The sequence below is a fragment of the Colias philodice genome, chromosome 22 (genome assembly GCF_061535455.1).
Source record: "Colias philodice isolate Cphi_HAF_F1 chromosome 22, ilColPhil1 Martin Lab GWU primary, whole genome shotgun sequence".
Taxonomy (NCBI): Eukaryota; Metazoa; Arthropoda; class Insecta; order Lepidoptera; family Pieridae; genus Colias; species Colias philodice.
In genome coordinates, this window is record NC_143107.1 from 8,209,671 (window position 1) to 8,222,511 (window position 12,841).

The 12,841-nt window shown below is 32.2% G+C and overlaps 1 protein-coding gene across 7 annotated transcripts in view; it reads right to left on the reverse strand.

Moving 5' to 3' along the window:
- Nox (NADPH oxidase) overlaps positions 1–12,841 on the reverse strand; it is a 48,437-nt gene that overhangs the window by 17,753 nt on the left and 17,843 nt on the right. For 5 of the 7 annotated variants that reach the window (XM_089709272.1, XM_089709274.1, XM_089709273.1 and 2 more), the window contains exons 3-6: positions 3,534–3,628; positions 2,420–2,531; positions 1,554–1,651; positions 570–690 (exon numbers count right to left, since the gene is read on the reverse strand). In XM_089709272.1, the coding sequence (XP_089565398.1) occupies positions 570–690; positions 1,554–1,651; positions 2,420–2,531; positions 3,534–3,628 (426 nt within the window). Of the gene's footprint in view, positions 1–569; positions 691–1,553; positions 1,652–2,419; positions 2,532–3,533; positions 3,629–3,958; positions 4,086–12,841 lie in introns of those variants that run through there. The other 2 variants (XM_089709278.1, XM_089709279.1) reach the window with 2 other exon arrangements.

Here is a 12,841-nt window from a genome sequence, read left to right on the forward strand (position 1 = left end):
ATAATATAAAATAATATTTTTTTTACAAAAATTTATCCGGTTCCAAATTCGGAACGACACAAAAAAATAATGGGACCAAATAAAATAAATAAATAAGGTAATCATCATCAAAGCGGAGGTAACAAACAAAATAAAATACGATTTGAGAAGATTTATTACAAATGGCTTCAGGTGACTACAATGTTGTTGGAAATCTGTACTAATATTATAAAGAGGAAAGGTTTGTAATTATGTACCTATGTATGTATGTATGGTTTTCACGCATAAACTACTGGACCGATTTTGATGAAATTTGGCACAGATAATCTTTAGACCCTGAGAAAAAACATAGGCTACCTTTTATTGCGAAATATTTACCACGGGCGAAGCCGGGGCGGACCGCTAGTAAGGAATAACTATAGATGGCTACACTGTTGTTGAATATTAGGAATGGCTACTTACAACATTGTTGAAAATTGCAAATGGTTTTAATGATGAAAAGAAAGAATGACTACATTGTTGAAAATTAGGAATAGCTGCAATTATGAAAATTACAATGTTTATTTTAACAAAAAACAACAGATACTTACGTTCTTAGAAACGACAATCTTCTGGAATTGTTCTCTTGTGATCTCTTTCCCATCTCCCACTGTGTCGCGGAATAATTTCTCGAGTCTGTCTACACTTGGCTTGTCTATACCTGCTCGAGGTCTGAAATTAAATTTATTTGAATTGGACTGTTTTATTAAATGTGATATTTTAGTTTTACTTATAGCATTATAAAAATATTTTTTTAAAGAATAAAAAATTCGATCCAGGGATGAAGACGCGGGTTCGAATCCCGCCTTGTACTTAATCGATTTTATTTAAGTTTTGAGTTTAATCTAACGACAGTACACAATGTTATTATTGCTCTCATTGACTTTTAATAGAAATATCAGCGATCTCAAAATATTATGATTCGTTTCATTCGATGCAAAGTTTATAACTGTAAATGTATTCAATTGTTTACATCATAAATATGAAAATTGAAAATCAGTAAAGAATGAACAGATGCATTTCATAATTATGATCTACTATAGCTTTCCGCCCGCGGCTTCGCCCGCGTTTTCAAAGAAAAACCCGTTTCCGTAGGATTTCCGGGATAAAACCTATCCTATGTCCTTTCTCGGGTATCAAAATATTTCTATACCGAATTTCATGCAAATTGGTTCAGTAGTTAAGGCGTGATTGAGTAACAGACAGACAGACAGAGTTACTTTCGCATTTATAATATTTGTATGGATTTCACTGATTTTAGTTTATAAGCTAATAGGTTATTACATGACAAATAGAAAATAAAGTGTAATAACTAGTCTTCAACACACATCGAACCCAATACATTCTGATTTTTTCCCGAATGTACCTAATTATTTCTTCTGTGAATGTTTATAAAATTCCTTATTATATTAGTACCATTGAATCTTTTGAAATTTTTTGCCTGTAGTGCGTACAAAACAACAACAAAAAAGTAAAAATCTGAATATTCGTAACTTTTAAACGGATTTTAATCGATTTTACCACTAAATAAATACCGATTAGTAGTAACAGCGGATAGAAAATCCATGATATCTTCAGCCGTCGCCCACCCGTCACCATCCGTGTCGACGACGCGTAAGAACTTCTTTGTTACCTGCAATTTTAATAAGGGCCGATTTTTCAATGCTTGGATAAAACTTATTCGTCGAATCCATACTTAATATTATAAATGCGAAAGTAACTCTGTCTGTCTGTCTGTTACTCAATCACGCCTAAACTACTGAACCAATTTGCATGAAATTTGGTATGCAGATATTTTAATACCCGAGAAAGGACATAGGCTACTTTTTATTGCGAAATATGTACCACGGGCGAAGCCGGGGCGGACCGCTAGTAATGTATAAAACTACTATTTTAAAAACGTATTCTAATTGCCCGTATTTGACAGTTTACGTGACATTTTAATATTATCGTGTACTTTATTGGACGGATAAGTTTTATCAAAGCATTGAAAAATCGGCCCTTATTCTATTTAAGTTCCAAATATTTACTTTCACATTATAAGTGAAGATGATAAACTAAAAACTGCTAGAAAAGAGAAAATAATTATAAAAATAGTATTCTCGCGGAAAAATGAAGAAAAAATAATAGCTTAAAATCGTATTAATTTACAATTAAATCGGGTTTATTCTTATAATCAGGTAAGTGTGGTATTAAGCACACGCAGTCATATAAAAAAACAAATACTCAATTATACCAAGTAGCTTGAATCCGCTATCTAACACAAAAATATTCGAGCGGTTTTTTCCAGATTATTTTATAAGACGTATTGACATTAATAAACGCGAAAGATGGACAAACAGTCACACAAATATTAAAATTGAAGTATTCATACAAAAATAAGTTCAGAAAGTATACTTACAACTTTGTTCTTCAAGATAAGCTTAAAAGCTTCAGGTGTGATCACCTCATCACCACACAACACATACGCCACGCTTTCCACTTGTTCTACGAAATCCAATTGTTTTTCATCCCTGAAATAAATAATTTTTACATTTATATAAGAAATTGTTAAAAAAACGTACTTTTTAGCTATCATAATTACTAATAAGCATTTTGTTTTTCTATCTGTACCTAGGTATATGCCAATACAATGCATTCAAAACTTTTATTATTATAAGATATATTACTTACTAGGTTTCCGCCCGCGGCTTCGCTCGCGCAGTCAAAGAAAACCCCTCATAGTTCCCGTTCCCGTGGGATTTCCGGGATTACGTCATTTTCCCGGGATAAAAAGTAGCCTATGTCCTTTCTCGGGTATCAAAATATCTCCCTACCAAATTTCATGAAAATTGGTTCAGTAGTTTAGGCGTGATTGAGTAACAGACAGACAGACAGAGTTACTTTCGCATTTATAATATTAGTATGGATGCTGAAATAAGTAAAATGCTGTTTTTTTTTTCAACATAAAAATATGTTTAACGAATGATAAATAAATGCAATATATTTTTAAATTAATGCTCAACTTATGCTCAAAGCAAACATACAATTTTCAAAGTATAACTTGACCGTGAAAAATGTCAATTATTATGTACTTTTTTGTAGCTAATTAAAAATATTCTAGATTATTTTTCCGACCCAAATATCGACCAATAGAATTGCACCATTCGACGTCACGTGGTACAACCTACATGGTATTATACTGATAATTTTTTGAAAATTTTCTCTGGTCGTTGACGTCAAACTGACAGGTTGAATTCAATTGTGAAATTATTGACCGACATTTGGGACGGAAAAATAATCCCCCGAATACCACACGAGCTTCTAAATTATCTGGCATTTCCCTCAAGGTTCCCTGCAAACAAATAAAGTCGTCAAGTTTTTCAGGAAAAATCACTCGCGCTTCGTGCTCGTGATTTTTTAACCTTGACTAAAAACTTGACTCCTTCATTTGTTTGCAACGAACCTATCGGAAAATACCCGATAATTTTGAAGCTCTTGTGGTATTATAAGTGAAAATACTAACAAATACTTACGTTAATCTTGCCTTCAAGAATTCTATCCAATCCTCTTGCATCAAATGATCATTCCCGTCCACGTCAAAGAGTCGAAATATTCTGTCCAAGAAGTCCTGAAATAAAAACAACAATAATTTTAATCATAAAAATATCCATTGCCCTAGCAACTTCAAAAGAAGTTGACTATTCATGAACACTTGCAATATTTTATATGAATAAAAAAATATTTGAAACTAGAAGTAATTTATTTCATAAAATATTCCAAAAATAATAAATACGATGTCGATAAAGTAATAGTAGTAACACTACTTGCATAGTGATTTCTATACTCATTGGTTAAAATTCAAAACTATATCTACATATTCTTCTAAAATAAATATATTAATCTTAAAATTAAAATATTCAACGCTAATTACAATTATTACTAAACAAATATTACTTACTTACGGCTTACGGCAGATTGTGATAAAAATTCAAATGCAAATCGAACACATTTATGTTTCTTAAAAAACTTTGTCATACAGCCAGCATAAGTTTTTGATTTACCCGCGTTAAGTTTTATAATTTTTTTTTATACGATTAGTTACCAGACTATTGATGAATTTATTCTCTATAAATAGAAAGAAATATTATATAAATGTCACGGATGAATTAATATTAAGAATAGTTAAATGAATTAATATTATTAATAAATTATCATTCCAAATTTCAATAATAGTTAAATAAATAATTAAAGCTCATATAAATTTAGCAATCAGGTTCTTTAATAATTATACAACAAACCAATTAATTTAAGACATCGAACATGAAAACATTTAACATATTAATGAGCACATTCACATCGGATAAGAAAAACCGCGGAACGTTAATTACCCGCGCTGTCAGATGGATGACAGGTGACAGCTGTCAATGCGCTGTCAAAATTGCAGTTGACAGGCGCGCGGGCGGGATCCGTGAATGATTATATTATGTCGAAACGATTTAAGTGATAGCCTAATGTGACATATATATTTTTTGTTTTAATCACAATAACATTGTCGTTAATTTTACAATCATTATTTTTATTACATTTTCCAGTAGACTTGATTTGACTTTATTAACAAACTTATATCAGTTTACAAACCTTAACATCAAGATGGCTTACAACGATTCCAAATTCAAATTTTAAAATTATATCTTATATATAAAATTCTCGTGTCACAATGTTAGTCTGCATACTCCTCCGAAACGGGTGGACCGATTCTCATGAAATTTTCTGTGCATATCGGGTAAGTCTGAGAATCGGCCAACATCTATTTTTCATATGTACCACGGGCGAAGCCGGGGCGGACCGCTAGTTGTTTATAAAATTCTCGAAGTTTACTCGTTGAGATACTATTACTACGTAGGAATAATAGCTCAATGAGTTTGTTAGTAAGTTTTATAATTTTATAAGTTTTTTGTTACTTGCAGTGCGTAATTAACTATGTGTTTCGTCGAGAAGTTCATCGGGGGTGTTGTTTCAGCATTCAAGAAGAAACATAGGATGTTTCCAGTTTCCACGATGAAATGAGCTAAATTACGGCATCTTCATCAATGAAGTTATACAGATTACTAAATATTTACAACGTAAGTTATACATAACTAGCTTTCCACCCGCGCGGCGGCCTCGCCCGCGTACTTATGGAACGCTAGCTGTTCCCCGCGGTTTTACCCGCATTGCTCCGCTCCTGTTTGTCTTAGATAGCGTAAAGGCTATAGGCTATATATTAATATAGCCTATAGCCTTCTCGATAAATGGGCTATCTAACATCGAAATAATTTTTCATCTGACCAGTTGCAGTAGTTCCTGATATTAGCGCGTTCAAACAAACAAACTCTTCAGCTTTATAATATTAAGTATAGATATGGGAACGCGCGGACATTTGGAAACACGACGGAAGACTTATAATAGGCATATCATCATCATCAGCTCATATACGTTCCCACTGCTGGGACACGAGCCTCCTATGAGGGTATAAGCCATAATCCACCACGCTGGCCAAGTGCGGGTTAATAATAGGTATATAGTGAAGAAATATTTAATCCAACACTTGCTAAAGGTAAATTTCAAAGTCATGTTATATGTAATTACAGTCATGTGTTCCTCGTGACGTGTCAAGGCGTCAGATGTCACGACACTCTTATCAGCCATCGTGGGATAGGTGTGAATGTGTGAAACTAGCTTGGCGTATGGCTTTGTTCGTTTTTGACAACGGTTTTTCATGTGATTTTCAGTAATCATTATTATCTATATTCTTTATTATTTATACTAATGTTATAAAGCTGAAGAGTTTGTTTGAACCCGCTAATCTCAGGAACTACTGGACCGATTTGAATTTTTTTTCGGTGTTAGATAGCCCATTTATCGAGGAAGGCTATAGGCTATATATCATCTCGCTAAGACCAACTGGAGCGAAGCAATGGAGGTAAAATCGCGGAACACAGCTAGTTAGTTTATGAAATATAGCATGTAAGTAAAATTCTACAAAAAATAAACAGGTTTATCGAGATTCGACGATATTTAGTTATTCTGTAGCACAAGACAATCAACAGCAGATTAGTTGATTCTGGTATTGAATTCTTAATAAAAATTTATCATCAGTTGAAGAATTAGGCACTAATGAACACTTGCACACTTGTTTGAACAAATAATTCTTCTCACACTCGACGGTGTTCACGTAATTTTTTCAGCGCCGTAAAATCCAATTTAATACACTTCAAATAAAACTACAATTATTTATTAGTTTGATATCTTTATCAATATATTTTATTATAATAAATTGCCTCTAGTGGTAACAACCAGCAATTTACTACAAGTTTCAATTACTCTTGTACTTAAATAAAATAAGACGCCCATTGCATGTATGTAGTCACTTTCAAAGACTATTTATATTTATGTAATTATTTTTCTTAACTAAACTTTATAGCTGCCTGCACTTGGGGGGAAAATTATAAATAAATAAGCCATAATAAACACCACATGAAAATTGTTTTTTTCATATAAAACAAATATATTAAATCGCGATATATTCTGCTTCAGAGGAAAACAAACATAATATATTTAGATTAGAAAATGAGCGTTATTTTCCGCAAGTTTCTTTTCAAGTTACTGTCTGCAACTTTTGTGTGAGTCATTTCGAAAGAAAAACAGACTTCTATAACCGAGTGGTTCAATTTAAAGCTGTGGGTACCTATTCTTCACCCACAAACAAACTTACAAACTTTTCCTTTTTTATAATATGTATAGGTACCGATTAATAAACACAGATACTAACGCCCATAGCACGTCGTTTGACGCGTCTGACGCGTCTGACGCGTCTGACAAGTTAATCTGTTATAATTATACAAACACACAACATAGCCTAAAGGTTTCTCAAATTAAGTATCGTAAGTAAATGCACCCTATACCTCGTAGGCTTATATTATTTAAAACTACATTACAAGTTAATAAAACGCTTTGCTGTATTTCAGTTATTACAAACTTTATTTAACAATTTCATCAAAAACCCGGTTTACAGAAGGGACTTAAAAAACTTATCTTATGTCGAATTCTAACTTCTAATTGATAATCCTTTTATGTTAAGTCGGTAAAAAGTTGCAACAAATATATGTCACAACTCTGTTACAAGCAAATATTAACAAATTGTACACCTAAATCGTGAAGTTTATTTCTGTTAATTATAGCAATTAATCTAATTGCTTGTTACATGCAAATATCGATAAATCAGATAGCCAGGTGTTAACATTGATCTACTTAACAAGGTTGAAGCAATATATCTGCCTTTAAAAGCTTATTTCCTATCGTCAAAAGTTTAGGATTCGATTACGTAGTTTTAACTAGGTCTTGCAAGCATTGATAAGACATTCTTGACAGAAATCTTCATACCACATTTCAGTCCTCGTTATTTTTGTTTTCGTGACGTAAAATTGTTCCAAGGGTTGCGTCATTTGGTTGGTTGAGCGATTTAGACAAAAAATTTAAACGTAAATAACATCATAGGTCTTTGCCTTTGAGATCTTTGCCTCAAAAATTGAATGATATTCCATTTGTTCACGTAATTAAGTGAAAAACAAGTGAATATTATAAACTTTATAGCTAAGATCGAATTTTCAGGTTCTAAGAACCTTTTAATATATATAAGTTACTAGCTTTCCACACGCGGCATCGCCCGCGCAGTCAAAGAAAAACCCGCATAGTTCCCGTTCCCGTGGGATTTCCGGGATAAAACCTATCCTATGTCCTTTCTCGGGTATCAAAATATCTCTATACCAAATTTCATGCAAATTGGTTCAGTAGTTAAGGCGTGATTGAGTAACAGACAAACAGACAGAGTTACTTTCGCATTTATAATATTAGTATGGATTAAATATATATTATACTTAGCTACAGAACCTCATAATGTTTTCGTAAATAACGTGATTTCTCAGTACCTATACATTCAAATTGTTTCTTTTTAACAGCAATTTGATGTGGTGTGTTTGTGCTGTGTACCTACAATAAAGTTTTCATTATTTAATTCATTCATTCACTAAATTCTTTCTCCGTCCAAACAAATCAACCTTGACCCAATTACAATACATTAAATCTAATCAAAACATAATCCCCTTTTCTGTCGCCGCAGTCGAGCAAGATACTATCAGACCAGTATATCAATGTCATCTGTACATCGTAATCGAAGAATCGAGCCTAATGCTTATTTCGTGACGCTCAGATTGAGATCGCGCGTCTGTCACCGGGGTAGTGCAGACGTGCTACTTTTAGTCGTGGTGCGATTAAAAGTCGCATTGGTATGGTTCGAATGAGATAGATTTTGTTTAAGCTTACAAAATATAATTGTCGCGTTCAACAGATTCCTGGAAAACATAAATATAAACGTAGAAAACTTGCCTGCGACCAGACAGTGTAAAATATTCGTACTCATTGAAAACTGAAGCTATAGAAAAAAGTATCATAATGGTAACTCATATGACACAATATTATTTTGTATCACAATGCGGATTCGTTATATTATGTACTTGTGGTTCGTCGTGAACAGGATGAAATAGAATTTCACTCACCACGTGTTCGATGAAATATCTAATTCTACCTACGTGCGACTAAAAGTCGCCCGTTTACTCCGCAACAATCGCGACCGGATCAAATACATTGCGACACAACATTGTCCCAACAGGTCTATCAAGGTATGTTATTTATTACATTGCCTACATATTAGTAACAAATAATACCTAAGTTATTCATAACATTATAACTATTGTTTGAATAACAATAAATTATACCATCCTGTAATTTAAACCGTTTTCATATTATAAATCTAAATCCATCATGTTATAACGAAATTACTAAGGTATTAACGTAGTATATTATTATTAGTCTGTGGTATTAATATAATATGGAATCTGAATATTCTGTTGCCAGACCAAAAAATCCAAAAAATTCATCTTTAGGTATCAGGCAATATAACATATTTCTAATATTTTAATATAATATGAAGCCGATTAGCATATATAAATCCATGCAACAATTTGCAAACACAAATATAAAAGATAATAATTTCCATTTAGTTACGCATACAATATCCGCCACATTATTTTAATGCGTTAAATTTCCTATAACGGTATTTTATACCCAAGAACATCACTACCACGATATTCACTCCTAATAAAGCTTTGGTACGTGCTTTCACTAATCGGTATAGAAATACCTATCTGTAGTATTTTAGTGTCGTTAAATATTACCGGTGAAAAATAATAGCATGGACGCATTGCATGGACGTGATATCACTGTTATTTCGCTGTGAAATAACTGTTTTGTAACTCATTCACTAAAATGGATCCCGTGAAAATCTGTGTTTTTACTCATTCACGCATTATAATAGTATAATGATTATATGATCTCACTGACTGAACTGAAAATAAATTCAATTACAGAAACGTTAATTCATTTTAAAGATGTTTTTAATTACCTACAAATTGGAGAAATATGATTTCTTGAAAAACATGTTAAACTTATAATGTTCACAATAGTGAAAATTCCTTCGGAAATCACTGCATATATGTATGTTATTTTTTCTCCTGCATCACTAGGAATTATGAAACTATTATTATTACGAAACTTGTTTTGTCAGGCGTGCGAACTTTAATGTCGAATATAGTCAAAGGTATTAAAAACGTGCTTTATTTATAGAATGCAGAAACAGAACAATAGTGAATGTAACGGTTGAAAATTATCACATTATTAATAAACAGATTCCATCAAAATTCTTAATTTACTTGTATGTCTATAAATCACAAATGAAAATACAACGCTTTTGCAATTTCGACAAGTTGGCCAAAAACAACTGATGAAAATAACCGTGGATAAGACGAGCCAATAAATAGGGAATTAATTTAATATAAAAAATTGTTATACCCGTTTCTTCATAATTTAATAATTTTTGAGCTTGCTGCTTCATTGATGCGACTTTCACACGAATACGGAGATAAAGATAGATATAAATATAGAATTCTGAATTATGTAAAAATATTTGAGGAATTGAGATAATCAATTCATAGAAAATTAGGATTTATGCATTACCTGGCACGTGGTATTTATCTCTATAGATTCTGTGTTACAAACTATAAGTGTTATGTGCAGGGACGGATTTATAACACCAAAAAGCCACTTTTAATTAAAAGATACTGTGGTACGATGAATTAGAACTTTAACAGCAATAAGTAAAATAATTAGTTTCCATGTAGGTGCATTTATAGATCAAACAGATGACCGAAAAACTTTATTTTCTGGTATCTTTCTTAACAGGCATCGCTTTCTATGATAATGCCACAACCATTTATCAATCATTAATTATTGATGATGTCCTGTTCTTTCTTTATATGAATTAAGTTTTATAAAGGATTCTCATATATTAATTACAAACTATTCGGTTTGTAATTAGTATATATGAGTATAATTAGCAACATTGTCAAGTTCCTGCAAGTTTCCCGGGGCCCTTAATTATTCCTTTAAGTACGGTCCTGTATATTAATGCCGCCACATTCCCGATCATTTCTAAGCTAATAACCAATCCATATAAAGCTGTACAAGACGCTGTACCTTTCATATCGCCCCTTTAGGCCATAATGAGTGTTCATTAACTTATTTATCACGGCTTTGGTACCAAACTTGGTGTTCCTGAAGTTAATGGCCGTTCTGAAGGTACGGAATGACACACTAATTGGATCTGTGGGACGTGCCGAATGACAGTAGGGGGTAAACATCCTACTTCCTTATACTATTTAGTGATCTGTGCTAATATTATTTACCTACACGAAATATCTATTTTCAAAACCCGGCGGTAAATGTTTAATGTTCTGTATTTCGACGGTTCAAAAGCTCTTCTAAACAAAGTGTAATAGGCTAAATAAATGCTTGAGTTTGGGAGATTGGAAGTATGGAAGTATGAATGATTACGCTCTTTCGCAAACATAGATTGACTTGACCGTGTGAAGGTACAAAGTTAGATTTTAGACTGGATTAGCACATAGACATTTTCGAAGTTGTACATAACATAACGTTAATCGTTATCCTGATAGTCAAGAATAAAATTAAAGCCTTAATGCAGTCGGAATACATAAATTTGTTTGAAGTGAAACTTCTTTATCGAGATTGGAAAAAAAATAGTGTAACATTTTTTCGTTACGCGTGACATTTTTCCGTTACGCGCCATCTTTTTCTTATCCCTAACACGCGTGATTCGACGTATTTCTGTAAAGTTGCATATTATAGTAAATTATTTTTTTGAAAAATAAGGTCATAAAGAAGTTTCACTTCTTACGTGTGTACACTAGTACACGCACACATTTTTTTTATCAATACTGCAGAGTTCATTATCTATTATAATCACAGGAAATAAAGCAACCCTGATATAAGCAACAGCAGTTATTGATAAGCTTGTTGCGAACACAACACGAAGCGCGTTCCATCTTAGACCACATCTCAGCTTAACATCAGGCGAGATTGTGGTCAAGCGCTTCCCTATTGCCAATAAAAAAAAAAAAAACAACAACTTTCACATAAGATATCTGATAAAAACATAAACGTGAGAAATACATATCATGTAGGTACAAACATGCAGAAATAAAATCACTTTCACACGTTGTTTTACAACTTGTTACCTAACAATTACTTCACAAAAGAGCAGATTAGTCATTAAAACATAATCCCAATAGCCCTGTAGGCTAGATATGGTTAACCAAAGCAATTATAAACCCAAGTGTAGCAAGCAATTGACAGGTAATTTTGAAGATTGATGTCCAGAACACGAATGATCATTAATAACAAGTGATATAGTTTGATTGATAGTTCATTTGATACTTTGCCTACTGTATTGATGTACTGTGTGATTAACATTGTAAGGATAGGAGGAGTTTGTTTGTGTCCTTCTTAAAGGTTAATAAAAACATTTTAGACGAAATGCTGTTTTTATAAGCAAATTAATTTTGGGTAAAAAAAATAAAATAATCCTTCAAATAAACGTTTCTGCTATTTCTTAGTTTCAAATTAGAAGGAAGGACAGTAATTCCTATTGTAATAAAACGTACTTGCTTCTAATTTTTATTGTTTTATTCCTAAAGTTCCAAACAAATATCATTATAATAGATGTCATAACATACAAAAGAACTTCATAATTCAAAAAGGATATTTAATAAATTTATTTTCTTATATAAAATATTTAAATACACAAAATACAAGCTTACACGTATAATTAATTCCAATTCAGTTAAACCTAACAGCCCATATTTAACATTTTCATATGCAAATAGATTCGTGAGTGCCAAGAATTTGGTACAATGAACAATCAACTTGATTTCATGTTTTGTGGAACAAGGTAAAGGATTTGTGAATTTGCACATACATAGTACGACCGCGCCTTATGAGCAAGACATAGACCACAGAACTATATCGAGATATAGTTCTGTGACATAGACTATTAAAACTAAATGTAGAAAACAACAACTAAAAATAAATGTAGTCTCCAATGAGATAAATTCATGAAATAATATTTTTGTCACCGATCACTGATGTACAAAGTTTGATGGCGTCTGTACTCTGTAATATAAACAAAGATATAGATGAATTTAATAAAAGCGTGCTTAAAAGGGTGTAATTTGAGATTTTGGGATTTGAATAATTAATGAAATAATTTTAGGAAGAAAAATAAGCCTACTGATATTTTTTATTAAATTTAAACTTTGTCTAAATCGGTGCGGTGATTTAGCCGTAACAAATAGTTGTTATTGTTTATTTAGTTTATTTTCGATTTCGA